A 26,485-nucleotide genomic window follows, 5' to 3' on the forward strand; every position below is an offset into this window, starting at 1 on the left:
TGAGAGGAAATCTCTCCAATGGTTTCAGTGCAATCTCTTCCCCAAAACTAATAGAAAAAAAATGGCTGGAGTTGGCCTTTAACCAACTCTGGGCCAAGCCTATTCCTAACACTTATTGCTTACAAGATAAAATCAGTATTTTTTGCTAGAAAAACATGGTGGTCTTTGCCCAGTTTTTTGCATATTGTGAAAGATGGTGTTAAGATGGTGTTAAGCTGAGCAAATGGATACCTAACATGTCATGCTTCAAAATTGCACACACTTGTGGAATAACGACAAACTACGGTACTTAAAAATCTCCATAGGCGATGTTTACAATTTTTTTTAACGTTTTACCTGTTTAGCCTTACAAAGGAGGTCTTTTACTAGAATTATGCTCTTGCTCTAACAATCACGGCCATACCTCACATGTGTGATTTGAACACTTACGTATTTGTTTCTTGGTGTGCAAGGACGGTGGCGCTTAAATTTTTTTTCATTATTATTATTTTTATTTTATTTAACACTGTCCCTTAAAAATAAAAATCGGATTGCTTTTATTGCCTGTCACAGGATGTAAACACCACTTGTGACAGTTATAGGCTGTGACAGGTACTCTTTATGGGGGGTCAGGGGTCTAAAAGACCCCAAATCTTTCATTTGCACTTCAACATATTCAAAACGCCAAAATTGGCACGGCGGGAGGGTGTGTGCCCTCCTGATCCTTATTATAACGGCCAAGTCCCTCATAAGCCGCATTGGTTGTTATCGTGAGAGAGCCTTAGCTCTAAAAAAAAACCTGTACCAGGTAAAGCCTGCAGCTGCAGGCATCACCCCGGTATAACCACTTTAACCAAATGACGTACAGGTACAAAGATAATTTACAAAAGTACTGTTAAAGATAATTTTTAAGAAATATATGTTAGAACAGCCTTCAAAATTCTGCTCGCCTGCTCGCATTTTTGCGAGTGGATTTTGATGGCTGGCAAGCTATTGGCTGCAGGGGGGTGAGCACTGTCGGCAGCCTGGGTTGAATGCAAGTCCTTCCTCCTATTCAACCCATTCCTTAAATGGGAGTCCAGCGATTGCAGATGGGAAGAGAAAGGAGAGCCACCCGGATGATCAGATGGCAGGGAACACAGCGATAACAGCTTTCATTTCAATTGCTGTGTTACCTGCCATTTGCTGTCACATACTGCCCCTCCTCTCCTGGGCCCAGGATTGTTTGCACGGGCGATCTGTCAATCAAAGTTCCCCGTGCCAGGGGGCGGTGCTATATGTGACGTTGAGTGGCGGGGACACAACAATGAAATGAAAGTCTGTTATCGCTGTGTTCCATCATCCCGGGCTCTCCTGTTCCTCTCCTCCCCTGCACATGTAGGCTGCCTTGCTGGCACAGGCAGGCTGCATTGGTGGGCACGGATAAAGTTGTTGTTAATATTTATTTTTATAACTCAATTCTGCATAAACTTTTAAGTGTCATTTTATGAGGCTGTGTATAGGGGCAGACAGGGTCAGGGTTGGGTGGGGCAACTGGTGGCGAGTAACCCTTGAGGCCTGGCTAGTAGCTCAGGACTCCAAATTTTGAGCCCTGTGTTAGAAAATCATTATATAACAGTGTTGTAATATTCAATTGAATTGCTTTTTCATATTTAACTACTTACGGACCTTAACGATCAGGCCATTTATTGCGATACGGTGCTGCGTCACTTTAACTGACAATTGCGCAGTCGTGCGATGTTGTACCCCAAAAAAATTGAGGTCCTTTTTTTTCCCACAAATAGAGCTTTCTTTTGGTGAAATTTGATCACCTCTGCGGTTTTCATTTGTAGCACTATAAACAAAAGCGTAAATTTTGAAAAAAATATATATATATTTTTGCTATAATAAATATCCCCAAACATGTTTTTAAAAAACAAATTTCTTCATCAATGTAGGCCAATATATATTTTTCTACTTATTTTTGGTAAAAAAAATCGAAATCAGCGTATATTGATTGGTTTGTGCAAAAGGTATAGCGTCTACAAACTATGGGAAGGATTAATCGCATTTCTTTGTTTACTAGTAATGGTGGTGATCTGTGATTTTTAGCGTTACTGGTACATTGCGGCGGACAGATCAGACAATTTTGACACATTTTTGGGACATTCATACAGCGATCAATGCTATAAAAATGCACTGGTTACTGTGTAAATGTCACTGGTAGGGAAGGGGTTAAAACTAGGGGGCAATCAAGGGGTTAACTGTGTTCCCTAGTTGGTGTTTCTTACTGTGGGGTATGGGACTGACTGAGGGAGGAGACATATCGCTGTTCTTACTAGGAACAAACAATCTGTCTCCTCTCCCCTAACAGAACAGGGATTTGTGTGTTTACACACACAAATCCCCGTTCTGGCTCTCATGCTTGTCATCGCAGGTGGCCGATCGCGATCGCACCTGCCGGCCACGCCGGGCGGGCGGCTTCGGCGGCTCTTAAAGGGGACAACATGCCAATACATTGTTTTGCGGGAACATGACACTTTGCCGACGTATATCGGCGTGAGCCGGTCGGCAAGTGGTTAATAATAGTGTTTATTAAAAGCCTGGCTTTTTAAAGTTGTTTTGATATTACATAACATACATACTTAAGCCTGAGGATAGCTCAGAGCTCCCAGTTTGGGAGACAGAGGGTTTCACCCAGGAATCAGAGGGTTAAGAAGAGACAGGAGGTCTCACCTGGGGGTCAGAGGAGCCCCAGTCAGCAGCCAGGAATAGGAGGTCTCGTTCCAGGAGTCAGGTTGGCTTCTTTTTGGGTGTCAGTAAAGCCCCATCCAGATGTCAGGATTGGGCTATGCAGCAGGGTGCTGCGACTAAAGGCTAATGCCGCGTACACACGATAATTTTTCGGGTTGTAAAAAACAATGTTTTTTTAAAATGTAATTTAAAACAACGTTTTAAACAATGTCGTTTTTCTAGTTGTAAAAAATGATCGTGTGTGGGCTTTAACGACGTGAAAAACCTGCGCATTCTCAGAAGCGAGTTATGAGACGGGAGCGCTCGTTCTGGTAAAACTACCGTTCGTAATGGAGTAAGCACATTCATCACGCTGTAACAGAGAAAAGCGCGAATCGTCTTTTACTAACACAAAATCAGCTAAAGCAGCCCAAAGGGTGGCGTCATCCGAATGGAACTTCCCCTTTATAGTGCCGTCGTACGTATTGTACGTCACCGCGCTTTGCTAGAGCATTTTTTTTCACGATCGTGTGTGGGCAACGTCGTTTTAATGATGAGTTAAAAACGTAGGGCCAAATCCTCAAAAGAGATACGACAGAGTAACTGCTGTTACTCCGTCGTATCCCTGGTCCTAACTATGGAACTGATCCACAGAATCAGTTTTCCATAGTTAGGGAGAAGATCCGGCATGTGTAATTGAATTACACTGCTGGATCTTAGGATGCAGTACCGCATCCGCCGCTGGGGGCATTTCGTGTCGAAATGCCGCCTCGGGTATGCAAATTAGCACTTACGGAGATCCACAAAGCTTTTCAGCTTTGTTTTTTCTCCGTAAGTTTTAGTTTGCATACGCAAAATTAGGGCTGCTTTTACATGGTGTAAAGTTAGTACACCATGTAAAAGCAGACCCTTCTGTCTAGCGACGCGTTTTTTTTTTTCGAATTTGAATTTTTTTTTCGTGCCGTATCTTTTTTTTTTTCCCGACGCAACTTTATTGACTCGTCGCAATCCACAAAGCCCGGAGTAACGTAATTCCGCGCTATGCACGTCAGGAAAATGATGTCACGAGCATGCGCAGTACGGCCAGCGCGGGAGCGCGCCTCATTTAAATGGGAATCGCCCCCATGAAATGAGGAACGCCTTGCGCCGGCGGAATTTAAGTTACACGGCCAGAAATTTCTAGGTAAGTGCTTTGTGGATCGGGCATTTAGGTAGAAATTTTAAGGCAGTGTAACTTAAATTAGAATTTCGCCGTTACGTCGGGTCTTTGTGGATTTGGCCCGTAATTTTTTCTAGAGCCTGAAAACGTAGTTTTTTACAACCCGAAAAATGATCGTGTGTACGCGGCATAAGAGAGCCAAGTGAACCAGTAGAGCTGGACAACACAGTAGGAGGGACTAGTAACAAGAGCAGCATTGCAGCCAGCAAGGGAGTCACGTGTTTGGGTATTTTCAATGTGGAAGAACCCAAACATGGGCAACTAATATCTATGTGAACTTTACATCTATTTAATATAAGTAGGCTGCAATGCCCTAAAATACAGTTTGGACTGGCACAACTCATTTGAAAAGCACCTACCACGTAAATATAATCTCCCCAATACCACAATCCCCCTCAATAAAATAACAGTATGTCTTATGTTGGTTTTTACTGATAAATTGGGTAAATTACTGCTAAAACTTTCTAACGTCCCCAAATGCAGGTTAACAAACTGAAGAGAGAAGTAGTCTATATGCAGCAAGATCTACAATACAAGGAAAATGGCTACCAAACCCTTCGACAGTAAGTTCTGCCTGCTTTATGTTTACATTTCACTTAATGCAACTGTAAATAATGAAGTGGCAAAAAAGAAGTTGGTAATGGGTAATTAACTACCGGTATATCACATGGCTACTTCTAGTACATTTTGCAACTGATTTGTTTGGGACTATGGGAGTAGTCTCTTTGTATCTCTATGGCAGAAGAGCCGCTGCTCTTGTGCACATCACTGGATCGAGATAGGACTCGGGTAAGTATTAGGGGGCTGGGGGAGGCTGCTGGACACAGAAGATTTTTTTACCTTCATACATATAATGCATGAAGGTAAAAACCCACCTTAAACCTTTACAATCACTTTAAATCCTACTATACCTCATATTCAATGCTCATCATTAGAGCCCTTTCACACTGGTCCGTTTTTTGCCGCGTTTTCGCGGTAAAAATAGCGCTATTAAAACGCTCCCCATGCCCCTCTCCATTGAAATGAATTAAAAACACGGTAAAATCGCTGTGTTTTACCGCGATTTTAACGCTCCGTTTTTACCGCGTTTTTACAGCGGTTTTTAATTCATTTCAATGGAGGGGGTATGGGGAGCGTTTTATGGGCGTTTTAATAGCGCTATTTTTACCGCGAATACGCGGCAAAAACACGGGAAAACGCACCAGTGTGAAAGGGCCCTTACTGCAACTTGTCTCCTCCCAACATTTGCTGTCATAACATCTACCTACCACTTGCCAACGCAGCTCCAGTCTCTGCTGCTCGTTACCATAAATGCATTCTATAAACTGTACAGTCTTCCACTCCCACTACTCGCTTTCCTCACCACTAACTAAATTGTTTAAAATAAATAGTTTTTCCCCCACTATGCTCCGCTTTGCTGCCCATCTCAGCCACCACACCACTGGGAACATGCTGCTGGGAAACCAGACTAGAACTGCCTTTGCAATTATTCCAATATTCATACATAGGAGCAAAGTTTCAACTAACAGGGTATTCAGCCATGCTGCAGTTTTACAATGATGTTCGGGTAGAGGACATTTTATGTACAGTTAAAGTAATAATAAACATTTTAGCCATTTCAAATGCTGATGAATTAAATTGCAAATGTTCTGCATCTTGATGTACAGTATCCTCTTTTCCATTTTAGGGTGGCTCCTTTCCCTTGCAGTCCTCTGGAGCCACTCCTGACTGAGTGCTGAGGGCCAGAATTAGGGTTGACTATATACTGTATATGCTGTGTGCCACAATGTTTGCATCAACGCAAATGCACAGCTCCATGGCAAGCCCCTATTCTCTTATCCAAAGCAAATTGATGGGCAGCTGCTGGTGCCTGCTCTGTCCCTTGATAAACTGTTGCCAATGGAAGTTTGGGGAAGCTCTGCTGAGGAGCCCAGACCTGGTGGCAGTGAATGGTGACCCAAGTGAGGGTCTGTCTCCATATACTAGAGAAGGGTTTAGGTATGTAAATAGAGCTTTAATTTAAGTAGAGCAAATTTGGATTCTTTTTGTGCTAGCAGAAAATCAGGGTAGTACTGCATAAACATTAACTGCTATGAATAATGCAGAGAAATTAACACTGATATGTTTGATTGCATTCCTTTTTACTGAAGCAATCACTTATATACATTCAACAATTCTGTGAGCAGAGTTGTTTCTTTTGGTGTCGAGCTTTGAAAACAAAAGAAAATTAATCTGCAACATGCATATTTACAGTAGAAGTTGACATTTCAGTGAAGATCAAATAGAGAAAGCGGATTAGGAAGGCTTCTTTTTGATCTTGCTATGATTGACATGGAATGCTTAGTAAGGCTTTATTGCTCAGAACAAGCCTTCTTCAATGTGTGCATAAAAGAACTCCTGAAGTAGTTACTAATACCTTCTGAATGATTTGTCATATAGTATTTCAGCATTATTTCCCAAGTACAGACAAAAGAGAACATTCTTTACTCTTATTGTATCCTTGATAAACCTATTAAACATCTTACTGAAATACCAGTGTGGCTTTAGTAAGCCATGATGAATTCCTCCTATGAACTACTGTACTATAGGATTTTAGCGGGAGTAGAAAAATCCATTGTTTATTTTACATAGAACGATTTTATCATTAGCAATAAATAAATGGGCCCGGATTTACATACATTGGTGCATATTTATGCCGGCGTAGCGTATCTAATATACGCTACGTCGGCGTAGCGTATCCAATATACGCTACGCCGACGTAGCGCAAAGAGGCAAGCACCGAATTCATAAAGCACTTGCCTCCCAAACTGCGCTGGGTTCCCTCGGCGTAAGCCGTCGTAGGTGGAAGTGGGCGTGAGCCATGCTAATGAGGCGTGACCCCATGCAAATGATGGGCCGAGTGCCATACAAGTACTTAAAACGAGCGGCGCATGCGCCGTCCCGTGGACGTATCCCAGTGCGCATGCTCAGAATCACGTCGAACTACTCCCTAAGATACGACGGATCACTGCCTACGACGTGAATGTAACCTACGCCCAGCCCTATTCACGTACTACGTAAACAACATAAAAAAATGACAGCTGTGTTCCCTGTTCCATACCTTAGCATGAGTTGCGCCTCATATATGGGAAATAACTTTACGCCGGGCGTACGACTTGCACAAACCGCGTATATTATGCGCCGGCCGCAAGTACGTTTGTGAATCGGCGTATCTCCCTCATTTGCATATGTGCATAGAAAATCAATGGGAGCGGCAAATGCGCCCAGCGTAAATATGCGCCCACGATACGACGGCGTAGGCAAGTTACGTCGGTCGGATAAAGCCTATTTTTAGGCGTATCTCAGTTTGTGGGCACGGCACATGGATACAACGGCGCATATTTACACTTACGCGGCGTATCTCGAGATATGTCGGTGTAAGTGCTTTGTGAATCCGGCCCTTGTCTTTTTACCTTGAAGAGATACTTTAAGGGCCAGTTCACACCAGACGCAGTTCAGTTCAGTGTGGGTTTTTTTTTCTGCACAAAATGCATGCACAGTTTTCCATGTATTCCAATCGCTCCAGTTGGCTTTAGTTCACACCATGCAGTCAGTTTCCGGTCAGTTTCTACACTGGAAAATGACCGGAAACTGACTGCATGGTGTTAACTAGAGCCAACTAAAGCCATTGGAATACATGGAAAACACTGCATGCATTTTTAGTGCAGAAAAAATGCAAACAAAACTGTACGGAACTGCTTCTGGTGTGAACTGGCCCTCAGTGTGTTCAATTTTCTAGATGTGTCAGCAAGGTATGCCATGTGTCACATAACCCGAAACCAATAATTCTCTGCATTTTTTCTTTATTGGATAACTAGCTGGTTTTGTTCTGGCCTTAGTAAGAGCCATATGGATTTTACTGTGTAGTGATGTGATAGAAACTTCAGTGTTTTCCTTTTTCCTATTTAAGTGGCTCTTCTCACCTGCTAGCAAAGTTTTAGTTCTGCCACTTTGTGCAGTGATTAATGATATCATGGCCCTGGTCCTGGCTTGGCATTATGGGAAATGCCCTCTCAGATTCAATTTAAGTGTAGTAGGAGACTAGGAAGGTCTTCTTAGGCACATGGACACATTATGCTGTGCATCTGTATTCCTGTGTGTAGTGACAGGCCACGTGTGTATCTGTCGAGCAAAAAACTGAAGCTAAGTGATTTGAAAAGTTTATTTTTATTTTTTTTATACATAACAAACATGTCTTACTTACCCCCTCTGGCCCCTGATCCTCCTCTTCTGGGGTGCCTGGGCGGTGCTCCTGGCTCCTCTTCCTCATCGAGTGCCCCCACGGAGAGCCGCATTCCATTGGGGCACTTGTGCGGGCGCGCTCCCGAGTACTGCTGCTGCGTCCATTGACAGACAGCAGGGCTTGGCCCCACCCCCGATTCCTGTGATACTGGATTTGATTGACAACAGTGGGAGCATAAATGTAAAAAACATTGAGACTTTACAACCCCTTTAGGTAATACAGCATCCTCCCACCAAGATTTGATATGAAGAATGTACAGAGGGGTGTACACATATTCCTCACAGGGCCGTCTTTTAATATTGATTGGACCCTGGGCTAAAAAAATATTTTTTTTTGGGGGGGGGGGGGTCATGAAATTTTGCTCTCCATCTGCTTTGAGACATACAATAATTAGCAGCTAGACTCAAAATCTGTTTACTGTATCAGATCAGGCAACGATTGCAATTGGTTGCCAGAGATTACAGCATATCATTACCGCTTACTGACTGGTTGCTAGAGGTTACAGCACACAATTTCTACTTTTTGATTGGTTGCTAGAGATTGCTGTGCAGTAATACTGCTCACTGATTGGTTGCTAGAGGTTACAGCCCATCATCGCCTCACTGCCTGCACACCATGGACTGGGGAGGTGAGCGCAGCTATGAATAGATGGAAAACTCCTAGGGATCCTAGAACTTCTGGGATCAGTGGCAGTGCTGGGGGGAGTGGAGGGCATGATTAATGGCAATGCAAATTTGTTTTACCGACTACCAATATAAAAAGGAGTTTCAACACTGGCCACCAATGTAATAGGGGTTTACACTGACCACTAATGTAATAGAAGCATTCACAGTAACTACCAGTGTAAGGAGGGATTTACACTGACCACTAATGTAAGGGGAACATTCACAATGGCCACTACTGTGAATGAAAGGATTCTACACCAAGCTCCAATGTAATGAGAAGATTTACACTGACCACCAACTGAGACATTTAGCCTGCATTCACATTTGTGTTGGGAATGCATGCAAAATCACTTTCCTGACACCACAGAAACGTTCTGCCCTTTAGCAGATACACAGCAGTGAAATAAAAGTAAAAGTTCTCTTGTGCTACTAGTGAGTAAATATGAGTGTGGGGAAGTCCAAATGACAAAAGCTGCTAGATCTAATGGTGTTCACTGTACACGTAAAATGAATAAATTGGAAAGTGATCTTGCTCTAAAGATATAAAACCAATACATACAAACTACAAATAATGCAAATGTGTGGTAAAGTGCTGACTATAAAGTGTCAAAACGGCTCATAAAATAAATAAATAAATAAGATGAGCATACATGTGCTGACCCACAAACAGATAATGATACAATATATGAAAGTGATCGAAAATATATATATATATATATATATATATATATATATATATATATATATATATATATATATATAAAGTGTCACTGTGCAAATATGGAGAAACTGCAAAACCTGACAAAAAGTGCACAACTGCAAGAAAAGCGCCAAAAATGCAAAACGTGCAAAAAATGCAAAAAAGTGCTAAACGTGCACGAGTGCACCAATGCACACAATATATGAATGAATGGTTCAATAATGCAATATACAAAAAAATGAAAATCTAAAATGAGACATAGTGCATCTTGATGGTGTGGCGGTTTTGCTTTATTTTGCAACATATTGTTTCTGTCCATCTCGTGTACCTCTTATATTCGATCTTGTAACCAAGATTTCAATGTACAACATAAGGAGGTAGCCAGACTAATAGAACGACATTGGCATATTTTGAAAAAAGATAAAGATCTGAAGAAAATCCTCCCAGATAAACTGAAAATCATTTACAGGAGAGCCCCCACTTTGAGGGATATGATTGTGAAATCTGTGGTAGTATCACCACCTAAACCAAGTTATACATTTTTTAATGGAAAAGGTTTTTACCCTTGCAGAAATTGCTATGCTTGTAAACACGCTAAAAAATTCCTGGGAAAAAGAACTGAATTTATTGGAACTAACACTGGACAATCCTTTACAATAAAATACTTTATAGGATGCCACACTGAAGGGGTAGTATATGTACTACAATGCAGCTGTAAACTTCAGTATGTAGGAAGGACAAAAAAAGCCCTGAAAGTTAGAATAAAGGAACATATCCAGAATATATGTAAAGGTTTTCCAAAACATAGTGTATCTCGTCATTTTGCACAATTCCATAATCAAGATCCATCCCAATTACAACTCTGGGGTATTGAAAAGTTTAAGGATTCATGGAGAGGTAGCCATAAAATCAGAGCTATAAGCCAAAAGGAATCCCAATGGATTTATACCCTTAACACACTTACCCCGGGAGGAATGAATGTAGAGTTCGACCTAAATTGTTTTTAAAGTAATTTTTAGCTCAGTAACTCTCACATTTTTAGTATGGACTGTAGTACCAGTATTTTTATATATTTTTATATTTTATTTCATTTTATTCTATTTGGCAGTAATATGTTGATTTTTTTATCTGTAACATATACTTTGAATTAAGTTGTATCATTTAACTACATGTATTCTAATATTGACTGTCCCTACGCTACTTCGGGGCATGCGGTAGCATGTAGGCCAGAAAAAATATGAAGCATATTAGATTTAGTAGTTTGCGGATTAAGATGTATCCGTAATGTTTTTTTAAATAAGTGGTTTGTCCCATTATTATTGTTTTAAGTATCGTATTATACGCATTGTTTTAAAATCCATATCGATCTGACATGTCCATATAGGAAGAGATATGGTTAAGTAGTGAGCTCAATGTGTGGGTCTAGTATGACTATGGAGCCGCCCTACAAACCTGACCAATGCTCAGTCAGACCGCTGTGTCTATTGCGGGATGAGGGAGGCACCATGGTGAGTGAGTGACCTGCATACTCATTAATATTAGATGACAGCAATATAGTGTAAAACTGATGGCGATTAGCAGGACTTCAGGAAAATGGAGTCGCCACAAATTCCTGCTCCTCAGGGAAAATGGCGTCGTCCATGAGGTTTGTTTACGATCTCCGAGAAAATGGCAGATCGTACACTTCCGGTTTAGAGCAGTATATTAAGGATGTCTCAGCGACCAATCAGGTTCTCCTGAAGAAGTCACAAGGTGCGTGACGTAACCCCGTAGGGAGATTGAGGCCACCACAGACCGGAAGAAGCGGAGGGAACAGTAAGACAGCGGAGGCACGCTGCAGTTTACCTTTACAGGCTTGCTATTATTTTATTCATTGTAAGAGTCCATATATATGTGTGCATAAATTAAAGTCTCATTTAAATTACTACACTATCGGAGTCTTCTCACCTCCTTGCTTGTCCCTGGGCACGGGTTGGAGTTCTCTCCCCCCTCCCTCTCCTCTTCCAGTGAGTTGCTGCAGGATGGAGAGATCGTAAGGGTTAAAGGAGAGAAGCAATGATATTCTGATCCTGGTATCTTAACATCAAAGAGGAGTGGAAAAGTATTGATTGATGTGCCTGTTTTATATATCTGTAAGGTGAGAGTTCTGAGAGACTGGTGAAGGAGAGACACCATGGTTCAATACTACAATTAAGGATACACCCCCATCAAGAATTTGGAGACGCTGGAGGATTTGTCCCCTTATACATTACATGGGACGTTTTCAAACTTCACTCACTTGTTTACATTTTTTTTTTTTTTTACTTTTTTTGTATATTGCATTATTGAACCATTCATTCATATATTGTGTGCATTGGTGCACATTTAGCACTTTTTTGCACGTTTTGCATTTTTGGCACGTTTTTTTGCAGTTGTGCACTTTTCGTCAGGTTTTGCACTTTCTCCATATTTGCACAGTGACTACCTAAGTGACCGATCCACAAAGCACTTACCTAGAAATTTTCGGCTGTGTAACTTAAATCCGGCCGGCGCAAGGCGTTCCTAATTTAATGGGGCGAGTCCCATTTAAATTAGGCGCGCTCCCGCGCCGGCCGTACTGCGTATGCTCACGACGTCATTTTCCCGACGTGCTTTGCGCGGTTTTACGTTGCGCCGGGTTTTAAGAATTGCGACGGGCGTAAAAAAAAAAAATACGAGTTGCGGCGGGAAAAAATAAATTTGAAAAAAAAAGACGGCGACGCGGGATAGAAGGGTCTACTTTTACAAGGCCTAAACAGTTTAGGCCTTGTAAAAGCAGCCCTAATATTGCGACGGCAAACTAATACTTACGGAGAAAAAAAACGAAGCTTAAAAGCTTTGTGGATCTCCATAAGTGCTAATTTGCATACCCGAAGCAGCATTTCAACGAGAAATGCCCCCAGCGGCGGCTGCGGTACTGCATCCTAAGATCCGACAGTGTAAGTCCCTTACACATGTCGGATCTTCTCCCTATCTATGTGAAACTGATTCTGTCCATTCAATTTGATATTTTTAAATCACATAAATATAGAAGACTTTTTACCATTGTATACAGGTGTCACATTAAAACTAACATAACTAGAACACTGATAATACGGTAATTGTTTTTATTAAACTAGAAGGCTAAAGCGATTTATATGACAAATTAGTTTATTCACAATATTAGCTGCACAAAGCAGAATTGTTTTTTTTAAAGTGTCCTTAGAAAGTGACTCCTCACTACTGGTAGTTCCAAATGTCTGTGGTATTCCTCATAGCGCATGTTATTCGGGTTAACTTGCACACCATGCGCTTACTACCTAAATGACTTCTACTTCCAAAGTGACAGAGAAGCCAGGAAAGGCAGTTCATGTTGGATTGTAACATATTTCCTGTGACAGAACCCACTGTCACTGTGTGTTTTGGAGGGGGCTGTGGTCTGACCTCCTACCCAAAGACTATGGCCCAGCAGAGAATGAGAGACTTGGGGACAAAATGTCAATGTAATGAGATCTCTATGTAGGCTGCATCCCTTCCTGCCACCCCCTCTTGTTGCTGTGTTTAATTGTGTTGGGTCATGGCGCGCGCGTAGACAAAGGATGTGGAGACACATCCCAGTGGGGGATGTGTAAGGAGGGGCTGACTGCTTATCATAATCCCTTGGTGTGTTTCAACTGTAGTTGTTTGAATATATAAGTGTCACGTTTCCATTGGTTCTTCCTTGTCCCCTACCCCCTCTATGACAAGGCTAATGGGAGTGTCCCTAACTGTGTTTAAAAGTGTATGTGTTGTACTTTATAAAACGGTTTTATGCTCTGCGTTTGGAGAACAGGAGACACAGGTCTGACGGAGGTGCCCAGCCGGGGTATCCAAGATCCGTTGCATTCCCAAGAGGTCCTACTCCATATAATGGATTACTTCCTATGAAGGGAAAAACCCTTGTCAGGAGCATACCCCACACGTCAATAGGGGACCCTCCACCAAGAGCAACTACTTACTGTAGATGCTTGAACAGATTTGTTTCTGTGCTATTAGTTTGTTACTGTTTATAGTTTAATCTCTTGCTACTGTTACAATGTGGTTCACACATGGTGATTGTATAGGGGCAGTTCACATGGTTATGTATTCTTATTCAGTGTTGTCAATGATTAACACAATGGCTTACCTAAAGATCCTTTCATTTAATGTAAGGGGACTCTGCTTTCCAAACACAAGGGATAGATTGTCGCAAAAGATGCAGTGCTTACATCCTCAAGTGTTAATGCCCCAAGAGACCCAATTTACCCCAACCTTTACCCTTAAATTACCCAAGCACCTGTAGCAGATGCTAGCTACAGAAGCTTTACCTTCTTGCCAGAAGACCAACACCTTGATCCCTAGGACCAATTTTGTTTTGGGAAAGGTCCACTTAATGGCCACAGATTTAATTTTGCAACAATCTGTGCCCCCAAAACATGAAACAACCTTTCTTTTTTTTTTTCATACAAAAAACTTTGATTAAGCCTCTCGTACCCAAGGGGAAATTTTTAATGTGGGCCTAGACCTGGCTCTCAATACCTCTGTAAATTTCCACCTTCTTTGTGGCCTTGAAACATTTTTGTGAAACAACCCAGAGAAGCCATCTGGTTGATTGCTGGAGGTTAATGCATGCACTAACTCGAGACTATAACTACTATTACACAAGGCCTAAGTTAGAATTTAACTCTTGACTAGTTCTACCTAGACTTCTTGAATAAGGCTGATATAGTGCAGATCTATTTTTTTTACCACACTCCTGTAATAATACAAGTTTCTTTACCCGATCCTGTCCCTAAAGATTGGTCATGGTGAATTAACAATACACTTTGATAATATTACATCAGTTGCACCTATTGAGGGTTCTACAAAAAAAGTAATTTGAAATCTGTGCCCCTAGGGAGTTGTCTGAAAAATTGGTCCGGGAGGACATAAGACACAGGGAGCTGACACAGAAGCTGTCAGTGAGGAGAGGAGAGGGTTTCGCTGCAGCCCGGCTGGTGATCAGTTGGAAATATGTCCTGCACTTCAAGCACTGTTGGGACCATCGCTAAAAATAGAAAAGCGGCAGATAAAAGGATAAGGGAACAGAAAAAAAAGGAAGAAGATGAAAAACTTAAAATAGAAAAAAGTTTTCAATTCAATAAATCTAAAAGGAATGCAGAGAAGAAAAAAGAAGCCGAGAAGAAAAAAGAAAAGGAGGAGAAAACAATGAAGGAGAAAGAAAAAAAGGATGAGAGGGAAAGGGCCAAAGAAAAAATGAAAAATAAAGAGCAACGTACCGCAGCACAAAAAAGAAGGCAACAGGAGGTAAAAAACCACGAAAGACAGAAGAAAGAACAGGAGAAGCGATGGAGATCCTATTATTTTCCAGCCTCGCCCATTATAAAATAAAGATAGAAGAATTATAGAAAAAAAAAAAAAAAAAAGACACAGGGAGCTTTTCTAGCCATGATTCTCCCCTTCAAGAAAAAGACAGCTGAATGCCCTTCACACCAAATCGACTAATTTCCCTGATAAACACACACAGCAAATGTTTAGATGTCTATACCACAAATTTCGATGAGCAGGGAAGTCCAGTATGAGTGGAAGACGGCGCTGGACTGGTGCCGCCCGAGGCTGTCTAGCGGCAAGTAATTGTACGGAAGGAATTGCTTCCAATAAGTTGGTGGCTGGTAAACTCGGTTGGGGTTCTGGGCTGCTACCTCTCTGATAATGACAATGGAGGCGTTACTTTGGGGAACACTTGGGTGATTGGAGAGGAGCGCCCGATGTCCAAAACAGGGTAACAACCTATAACCAGTCGATAGTTTGTACAAAGTGCAAATCAAAAATCTGTGTTAAATATAGTTTCAAGATAATATTGACATCCTCATTTAGTCCTTAAAATCATATTGCGAATGGTGTATAAAATGAAAACATATCCACATTGAATTTTAAATGATACATATTGTGAATGGATAACATAATTATTACTTCTTTAAAGAGACCTTGTGTTTCTTCCTTTCTCTTTACAAATACAGGATTGACCTGAAAATGTCTGGAAACCATGGTGGTTATAAACTTGATGAAGCTCAAGCTATTCTGAATGAAATGAAATCTATCAAAAAAGCGATCAGTTCAGGAGAAAAAGAGAAACGGGAGCTAATACAGGTAACACATGCATGAGAATTGCTTTGTTGCAGTGTAGAAAAACACAATTTCACAACACAGCATCAAAATTACATATTTAAAAAAGTGTTGTCGTTCTAGAATGGGCTTTGTTTTTGCCCACATCATGTTGCTATTTACTCTTTTCTAAGCTAGAAGTTTGGCTAACAGGCAGTATTTTATCTCTGTTGTCAGTATGATGCTTTCATGCAAGCAAGTCAGGTGAACATGAGCGTGTTTATTTTCCTGGATGATCACCTTCAAACACAATGGTCCAGTTTGTGGTTGTTCATGATATTTCTATACCCACTCAGGGGTATATTTATAAAGTATTTTCCCAGTAGGCATGAGCGAGAGGCATAACTTTGCTTTATGAAAAGTCTTTATTAAATCCTCATTTCTTTTTCATACATCATGGGACACAGTTGGCTAATATACATTACCTACTGGGTTATACTTTATCATCAGGTGAATGGACACTGGTAGACCAAAGGTCTTTAGACAGGAAGTGATCACCTATATGACCCCTCCCATTCAGGAAGTTACTTCAGATTTTTTACCAGTGTCTGCAAGGTGGATGGCACGGTTGTTTGAGCTCTCTGAGCTCCAGGTCTCTAGTCCCACAAATGGTTCTTAATTGACCGATCGGATCCATTTGACACAGGCTTTATATGCTTAGATAAATGGTACCCGAGCCTCGCAAAGGAGACTCAAGATCCTGCAAGGTTTTGCCTGTAATGTGGCCTCCGGGCGAAGTGAAATCCTGGACACTATATTGCTAAGGCATTCCTGCAGGGTGCTGTATGGGTCCAAGGGAGTGGACCCTAAACATGAAAAGGATACCCAGTCCCTAAAAATCCTCAAGTGACAGGAACCCGCCATGAGGGGTGAAGATTGGGCTTTTAGTTTATAAGCTGCCCTGCGCCTGAACGGGTAAGTGAAACCCCCTTATTTACTTATTGTGGGGTGTACCAGTGATTGTAACAATCAGTCAAGCTAGCTAGAGGATGGACACCTGTGTGTGGTGACCATAGGGGGGAGTTTTGGGCTAGCTGTGTGGGTGTTTGCAAAGTGTACCTTTTTTGCTTGTGTCTGGCTGTTTTTTACCTGCATGATGGCGCACAATTATTTGTGGCGCACATGCATTTATAGTTTGTTTCTTAGGCGGCCATGACGCACGCGGCTTTGCTGCACATGCACAGTAGCCTATCTGGGTGCACAAAGATGCGCATCATATGCGAATACAATCACGCTTGTCTGCCGGGACCGGAAGCACGCACAAACATTCTGGCGCACACCTAGCTTATTTAAGTTGTGTAGGCCAAGCATGCGGTGCTCCCAAAAGGCAGCTGTGGGACACAGAGCAGACTCTGAACAGGCACTTGCAGCGGTTCATTTCTCCTTACCCGGGTCACGTGAGTCACCAAGTGTTGCTTGGAAGGCTATGGTGCTTAGCCAGATAGTTGCATAGGGGCTTGGTGAGCCCTATTAAAGGGTCTCCCTTCTGAGGTGTGTTAAATCTACACCCAGGTACTCCCTTTTTGTGGCTAGTAAATGTCTTCAAAAAATAGGAGTGGGACTAACACTACAGGGAAGGGCACACCTATGTCATCAGTAGTTCCTAATGAACCTAGTCGTATCCCTAGTGTTGTATCCCCTGAAAGACCAGAGGCTTCTGGGCAATCTGAGCCACTGCGCCTATCTGGTATTGTGCCTATAGTCAACGCTGCTGCTTCACCCATTATTACCAGGGATGAACTGTTCTTAGCCCTAGCCGGGTTAGGGCACAGGATTGCTGGCATGATGCCTCCATCCCGCAGGGTGGCAAAGAAGCGTGACAGATCCCCCTACCCAGAGCCTCCTAGTCTGGAGCAGGAATGGATTGAGGATAGGGAAGAGCTAAAAGCTCAGGATTCAGTGGAGTGCCCGGCAGATGAGTCTGCTTCCGAGTAATCTGGATAAAAGGAGATCCAGTTGATGTCTGCCTATTTAGTGGGATCATTGAGGGCCTGTTCAGGCGGCAACGGCTTTCCCCCTACACCCCCTGCTGGAACAGGCGGTGTATGCTGATTTGGAATATACTGGATTTTTGTTCCTCTTAAGAGGTTTTCCCTTTTATAGCCCATGGATCAAAGCAGTCTCTTCCTTAAACAAGAACTTAATTTATCCGGTGGATAATGCACAGGGCTTGAAAGACCCTGTTGACAAGAAATTGGAGTCGTTATTTAAAGCTTCCTTTTCTTTGGCCAGTTCAGCTATTCGGCCAGCTGTTGCAGCAATTGGTATCTGCCAGTAGTCCATAAAGGATCAGGTCAGATGGCCTGATAGGCCTAACCAGGAGGATGATCAGCCTGAAAGTAAGACAGATATTCCTCGAGCGCTGTGTATTGCTGTTGACTCCTTTAAAAAAGATTCAATACAGCAGGTTTTTCGTTTGTCTCTCTTGTCTGTACATATGCACAGACTTTTGTGGCTTAAGAACTGGTCAGCCAAGCTTCCTTATGAAAATTTATTGGCAGGTTTCCCTTTTCAGGGGGAACATTTATTGGTGATCATTTGGACGAATTTCTCAAATGTCTCAGCGCCAAGGCAGTTCTTCCTCACAACAGGGCACTAGGGCCAGGGGCAAGCCCCAAGATTCTTCTAAACCTAGGATTTGACGGCATGGCTATTGAAGCCAGGGAGTTGGACCGTGGCATCTCGGGACCAATGGTGTCTACCCTAGTGAATGCTAGAAAAGCTGTCACTAGGAAGAGCTATCATAAGGTCTGGAAGACTTATATTGCTTTGTGTGAAGCCAAATAAATGGCATCCTCGGAAATATGTGCTTGGGAGAAACAACCATTTGAACCTATTAAAGAGGGGGTTCTCTCATAAATGTTTTTTTACCCTTAGATACCCTTAGATGGATGCTCATTTAGTCTAGGGGAATGGGCTAGTTGTTTTAAAATCCGAGCAGTACTTACCGTTGTAGAGGGCGATCTTCGCCACTTCCGGGTATGGGTCTTCGGGACTGGGTTTTCCTTCTTGATTGACAGGCTTCCGACAGGCTTCCGACGGTCGCATCCATCGCGTCACGAGTAGCCGAAAGAAGCCGAACGTCGGTGCGGCTCTATACTGCGCCTGCGCACCGACATTCGGCTACTTTCGGAAAATCGTGACGTGATGGATGCGACCGTCGGAAGCCTGTCGGAAGACTGTCAATCAAAAAGGAACGCCCATTCCCGCAGCCCATACCCGGAAGTGGCGGAGAAGATCGCTCTCTAAAAAGGTAAGTACAGCTTCGATTTTAAAACAACTAGCCGATTCCCCTAGACTAAATGAGCATCCATCTAAGGGTAAAAATAGCAATTTAGCGGTGAACCTCCGCTTTAAGGAAGTTGGTGGCCCTTTTCATGCAGGGAACCCTACTTGATCCTTCACCATGACAGAGTCGTGTTACGACCTGTTCCACCCTTTTTGCTAAAAGTGGTGTTGGCCTTTCATTTAAATCAGGACATTATTTTTGCCTTCTTTTTTCTCTCTGCCTCGTTCGGCGGAAGAGAGACGACTGCATTCTTTGCACTTTGTCTGGGCAGTCAAGGTTTATTTGTCTAGATCTGTGGAGATCCGAGGATCAGACTCCTTTTTTTGTTTTACCAAAAGGACCCAAGAAGGGGTAGGCAGCTTTCAAGGCTTCCATTGCCAATTGGGTCCGTCAATTGGTCATTCAGGCCTACGGTCTGAAACATAAAGCTCCTCCCTTTTAGGATGAGAGCTCATTCTATCATGGGTATAGGAACCTCCTGGACTTTTGTGGCTCAGATTTTTAAGGCTGCTACTTGGTCTTCAGTGCATACGTTCACAAAATCTTATTAAGTGGATGCGCCACCTAGCGGCCAGCCTGGAATTGCAGCCTAAGATCCGACGGTGTAACACAGTTACACCTGTCGGATCTTAGGGATATCTATGCGTAACTGATTCTCTGAATCAGTCGCATAGATACGACCGGCCGGCCTTACGACGGCGATACGACGTCGTATCAGGAGATACGCCGTCTTATTTCCTATCTGAATCTGGCCCTGTGTTGATTTGGGGAGCCATGTCATCTGTTGGTCCACTGTGCTTCATTAAGTCCAGGGTCATCACAGCCGTCTACCAGGAGATTTTGGAGCACTTCATGCTTCCTTTCGCAGACGAACTCTATAGGGATGCTGACTTCATTTTCTAGCAGGACTTGACACCTGCTCACACTGCCAAAAGCACCAAAACCTGGTTCAATGACTGTGGGATTACTGTGCTTGATTGGCCAGCAAACCCGCCTGACCTGAACTCCATAGAGAATCTATGGGGCATTGCCAAGATAAAGATGAGAGACTTGAGACCGAACAATGCAGAAGAGATGAAGGCCGCTATTGAAGCATCCTGGTCTTCCATAACACCTCAGCAGTGCAACAGGCTGATGGCTTCCATGCCACGCCACATTAAGGCAGTAATTGCTGCAAAAGGGGCCCAAACCAAGTACTGAGTACATATGCATGCTTATACTTTTCAGAGGTCCGATATTGTTCTATGTACAGTCCTTTTTATTGATTGCATGTAATATTCAAATTTTCTGAGATTGTGCATTTGGGGTTTCATGAGCTGTAAGCCATAATCTTCACAATTATGACAAATCACGGATTGAACTATCTTGCTTTGCATGTAATGAGTCTATCTCGTATATTAGTTTCACCTTTTAACCACTTAAGGACCTTGTCTGTTTTTCAGACTCGGTGTTTACAAGATTAAAACAGTTTTTTTGCTAGAAAATTACTTAGAACCCCCAAACATTATATATATTTATTTTTCTAACACCCTAGAAAATAAAATGGCGGTCATTGCAATACTTTTTGTCACACCGTATTTGCGCAGCGGTCTTACAAGCGCACTTTTTTTGAAAAAAAAAACACTTTTTTGAATTAAAAAATAAGACACCAGTAAAGTTAGCCTAATTTTTTTTTATATTTTGAAAGATAATGTTGCGCCAAGTAAAATGGTACCCAACATGTCATGCTTCAAATGCTTGTGGAATGGCGTCAAACTTTTACCCTTAATAATCTCTATAGGCGACGTTTAAAAAATTCTATAGGTTGCATCTTTTGAGTTACAGAGGAGGTCTAGGGCTAGAATTATTGCTCTCGCTCTAGCTGCTGCCGTTACCGAAATATCCATCTTTAAAATACCGATGTATATGTACATGAGCGGGTCCTTAAGTGGTTAAGTTGCATTAGTGAAATGAATTAACTTTTGCACAATATTCAAATTTTTCGAGTTTCACCTGTACAGTACCCTTACCATTCAGTTTAAAATAGAAATGAAAGGCAAAACATTTGTGTATTGATATAAAAGGAAGCAATACAGAGAGAACAGGATACTTTTTCGTACAAGTAACAAAAAGGGGGAGTACCCACCCATCAAGGTCTAGGCAGTGGCTGCTAGCCCAAAAGCATATGCGAGAAAATAAAATTTACTCCCAAGGGCTTGTATGCAGCAAGAGAAATTATGAATATTTACACATAGGTAAAAAAAAAATTAATTTATTTTATTCAAGAAGTATCAAATTTACATAATAATAAATTGTGGAATATAGGGGAAATGGATACATGTACAAGATCTTTTACATTGATAGAGATTGAACCGCGTCGGGATACCCTATATGGCAACCTAATTTGGTGAACTATATATGGATATTGTGACACTGTGTTACGTGAATACAAGTTTTTTGTACACCAGAGCTCTTATTGTCATTTCTATGTACATGTATCCATTTCCCCTATATCCCACACTTTATTATTATGTAAATTTGATACTTTTTGAATAAAATAAATTATATTTTTTTACCTATGTGTAAATATTCATAATTGTTCTTGCTGCATACAAGCCCTTGGGAGTACATTTTCTTTTTTCTTTTTCATACAAGTGCATGGTACCACAGGCATGTATGAGCAATATGAAATGATGGATTTTCATACTCTTTAAACTGGATGTAAATCAAAGCCCTATATGCAGCCGGGGTAAGAAATGCAGTCTTCCCCGAGCAAAAAGTAATTGATTTGAAGACATTATACCATTTAACTGCACCCTGATCATTAAGCAATCTCAACCCCTAATTACTTAGCAGCTAGATCCTGTAAAATGTTAGCAAAGTGAAACTTTTGCACTTATTGTTTCACTTCAGCAGTAATCATATTTTTTTTTATGCTTTTGTGGATATGGGTTAACTTAATTGGAACATTAATTGAACTTTTATTGAATTATGAAATAATACCATGCCAGTAACACATACTGGCATTATGCTACTTAAAAGTACGATTTATAATTTGGATATTTTTTCATTTACAGAGTCTTGCCAAGTTGAAAAATGGCTTTGTCATTAACAAAGGATCTCAGTCAGACCTCTGGACCAGTGAGACTTCTCTGAATAGCTCATATCTGTCTTTGCACAGAAATGTTAGTTCCCAGACTGATATTTCAGGAAATGTAAGTATATACTATGATGATTGTATGTAGTATAATATGTATGAGCCAAGGGTGACTTAGGATAGTTGTGTGTGTGTGTTCTAGAAAACAAAAGGCTGAAAATGAATTGGTCATCATCATCGAAATACATGTAACTGGAAGATTGACATGCAGTTTGAATGTCATACTCACATCTTCAGAAATACAGTTAGGCCCATATATATTTGGACACGGCACAATTTTAGTTATTTTTTTGTTATTTACCAAAACATATTAAAGCTATAGTTATATAGCAGATAAGATATAAAATAAGGATGAAAGGACAGGGAAAGGGGTTGGTGCAAAATATCCACTAGTATATATAGAGAATTATATAAATTCTCTAGGTTGATCTAATACCCAAATGGGTCGTGTTGCTGTAACCAATAATGGTAATAACAAAAATTAGGATGAAAAAAGGGGGGGGATGGGAGGGATTCAGTAGAAAGTGTGGGGAAATGAAGGGAAGGAAAGGATGGAAATCAGCCAACTAGGGCTTGAAGGGGTTACTACTAGCAACACTGTAATGATCGGTTTGTGAAACAGAGATACGTTTAAGTAATTTATTTAGTATCAAAAGTATAAAAATAGGCATTTAAATGGTACAAATTACATAAATAATAAAGCGGTGGCCAAAAATGGATAGATATGGCTACCTTGAAAAATTGTACAGTTATACACTAAAAATTGTAGACAGGACATAGACAAACATTTAACAAAGAACGTGATCCGGACACGTGGTATTCAGACCAATCATGTATTGACACTCAAGGTAATTAATGAAATTTAATGCAGTAATTAATGAATTAAATAATGGGGGACAATATGGTTCCCACTCTGCATAGATCAATAGGGTGTCAATATAAAATGATCGGGCTGAACACTGGCTTGATGGAGGGCAGGAGGAGGGAAGGGGGGGGGAGGGTTTCTAAATTTAGGTGGATGGAGATGGATATGCATGGACCATGCGGCAGTTGTTGGTCGACTTAGCGCTTGATAGTTTATTAGTCCCCAAGATGTTCAATATTCAAAATTATAAATTATAATGGTTAGTAGATGTTTAAACAACTTGATGTTAGTCGCTTGTCAATATGACCTGTAGGAAAGGCACTAGTAGATTGCTTGGTGTTAGTTAGTATATATAGGTATGCCGGTTGTTAGTACTGAAAAATAAACATGTACTAGGCTAAGGTAATCTATTGAGCCATCTACAGGTGGTTGGAGCATGTATGCACAGAGGGATCTCCAGCCAGTGTTGGTTGTATGGACCGAGCAACAATCTCAAAAATAGCAGATGGTAAAGAAAATATAAACTGTCAGGCCATCCCAAGAATGGGAGGCTAATACGTTACCAATCCGCTGCGTATTGATTTTTGAGGAGGAAGTCCATCCATAAGGTGCAGCTTTTATGTGAGCTGTTCTGATGGTAGATTTGGTGCTGGCTATATAGTTGTATTTGTCGGTTGTCACGTGGACATCACGCCGTGCTGGATCCTGTGGGGTATGTTCGTCCCTTAAGTCGCTCGGTATTGCGAGTGACACAGGCCGCTTGATGTCCGCTTGATGTTATCCCTGTGTTAGTGAGGCGGCTCCCGGTCTCATGCACCGCATATAAGTCAGCCAGTGCAATCCATCCATAGCAGGTACCCGTAAGCTTCCGTCCTCCGTCCAGCAAGTCAGACTTCCGGGGTCACGTGATCACGTTGCTAGGTGACGTCAACGCGTTTCGCCATGCGCATTGGCGTAGCTTCGTCTTGGACGTATTGGGCGTAGGCAGCGGTGCTTTGATTTATACTGGCCGCTGTTAACGCCCATCACCAATCAGGAAAAGGAGATACTGATGTCCTATTGCAGCCATAATAGGCTGCTTTTGTTGTTCTTCAAAGCCGTTTATGGGGATTTATGTAACTCGTTCTGAATAGTAGCAAAGCACATTATGTAGATAATTTGGTCTATTTTAGGTGAAGGAGACTACCAATATGTCCATAGTTGAGGAAACTATTCTTTATTTATTTACCTAAAAGGGAGGCCGTGATCTACATGATGAGATGCAATTTCAGATTTATAATTTTGAATATTGAACATCTTGGGGACTAATAAACTATCAAGCGCTAAGTCGACCAACAACTGCCGCATGGTCCATGCATATCCATCTCCATCCACCTAAATTTAGAAACCCTCCCCCCCCTTCCCTCCTCCTGCCCTCCATCAAGCCAGTGTTCAGCCCGATCATTTTATATTGACACCCTATTGATCTATGCAGAGTGGGAACCATATTGTCCCCCATTATTTAATTCATTAATTACTGCATTAAATTTCATTAATTACCTTGAGTGTCAATACATGATTGGTCTGAATACCACGTGTCCGGATCACGTTCTTTGTTAAATGTTTGTCTATGTCCTGTCTACAATTTTTAGTGTATAACTGTACAATTTTTCAAGGTAGCCATATCTATCCATTTTTGGCCACCGCTTTATTATTTATGTAATTTGTACCATTTAAATGCCTATTTTTATACTTTTGATACTAAATAAATTACTTAAACGTATCTCTGTTTCACAAACCGATCATTACAGTGTTGCTAGTAGTAACCCCTTCAAGCCCTAGTTGGCTGATTTCCATCCTTTCCTTCCCTTCATTTCCCCACACTTTCTACTGAATCCCTCCCATCCCCCCCCTTTTTTCATCCTAATTTTTGTTATTACCATTATTGGTTACAGCAACACGACCCATTTGGGTATTGGATCAACCTAGAGAATTTATATAATTCTCTATATATACTAGTGGATATTTTGCACCAACCCCTTTCCCTGTCCTTTCATCCTTATTTTATATCTTGTTATTTGATCCTTATGGTCTTTTCAAGCAAATCCACAGAATTTCTAATATAGGCAATAAACCAACAAACCCTTTCCATTTTTCTCTTGACTGGATATGGCCTTCGTGCTAGGCGATGAGATAGATCAGGAGATCCAAACAGCTTTTAATAGTGAAACACCACAAACCCTTGATCAAAACGAGGAAATAAAAAACAAATTTAAAGACCACAAAAAGCTATTACTTAAACACTTAAATAGGAAGTGGGATGTAACCTCTCTTGAAACATACATATCCCAACGGATAATTCCGAGAGGCCTAAGAGAGCGAGTGATCCCAGCAGAACACTTACACACAGGGACCTTCCTCCCCAAATGGAAGGAACTCTGTATTGAGCATGGTCTCAAACTAATGGGACTAATAGTTGAGGAGGAACGATTACAGTTAGAAATAATACAGCGGGACATCACGGCGAGTGCTGAAGGTCTTGAGGCATTAAAAGATCAGGAAGAATTTGAAAAGCAAAACACCCAACTTAGGAAGGACATAGATAAAGCCCAACTTAATCTGAAAATTACAAAACAAGGGAAATACAAGCGTGACCTTACAGATTTCGAGAAAAACGAAATCTTTGACCTCACTATCCCTCGAGGAAGAAGTAAATCACGTGGACGAACTTCGCGTCCACAATCAAGGCAATGCCGTAATAAAACATATGGCGATCCTGAAGACGACCCTATAAAATCGGTTATTTTTTTAGACCCGGAGGGAGGGGTCCAGGACACCGTTCCCAACCTCTCCCCGAAATCAGTTCCCAGGAAGTCTCGCCCCCTAAAAACATCACAGGAACGCACCAATACCAGGAGTCAAAAGAAAAAATAATATCAGACCCCTCCCAACTACCTAGGGAAAACTCGGAAGATCTTAAAGTAATCAACTTTACAGATCTAAACTTGACTACTGACCACTTAAGCTTGCTTCAGAAGGGCATGTCTTTTTCACCGGTGTCCAATATGGACGAGTTCACGGTGTTCAAAGACATCGCCCTGTTCTTACGAAAGGTTTTCTTTCGATCACTGTATATTAAAAATGATCAGATTGACAAAACCACTGAACCTATTAGTTCAGAAGACCAACCCATACTGGATATTTTGAACTCCCTTTTAGAAGAGAATTTGACCCCAAACACGGCACCACTGGCCACAGTACGACGGGCTAACCTTAAAATAAAATCACTCAAAATGCCCCCCATTTCAAAAAACAGGTGGTTACACCTGTTTTTGGATATGGTCCAAACCGACCTGGAAAAAATAGACTGGACACATAAAACTAAGGACAACCTCACCAGTAGCGAACGCACGGCCCTAAAAGAACTTCAAAACAATAACAGTATCGTAATAAAGAACAGCGATAAGGGGGGCAATGTT

At 41.5% G+C, this 26,485-nt stretch overlaps 1 protein-coding gene across 1 annotated transcript in view; it reads left to right on the forward strand.

Moving 5' to 3' along the window:
- The window catches only part of WWC1 (WW and C2 domain containing 1), a 218,560-nt gene that overhangs the window by 102,037 nt on the left and 90,038 nt on the right, over positions 1 to 26,485 (forward strand). Inside the window, exons 5-7 of the mRNA XM_040344669.1 lie at positions 4,394 to 4,473; positions 15,593 to 15,722; positions 22,083 to 22,220. Of these exons, the coding sequence (XP_040200603.1) occupies positions 4,394 to 4,473; positions 15,593 to 15,722; positions 22,083 to 22,220 (348 nt within the window). The remainder of the gene's footprint in view (positions 1 to 4,393; positions 4,474 to 15,592; positions 15,723 to 22,082; positions 22,221 to 26,485) is intronic.

Source organism: Rana temporaria, chromosome 3 (assembly GCF_905171775.1).
Source record: "Rana temporaria chromosome 3, aRanTem1.1, whole genome shotgun sequence".
NCBI lineage: Eukaryota > Metazoa > Chordata > Amphibia > Anura > Ranidae > Rana > Rana temporaria.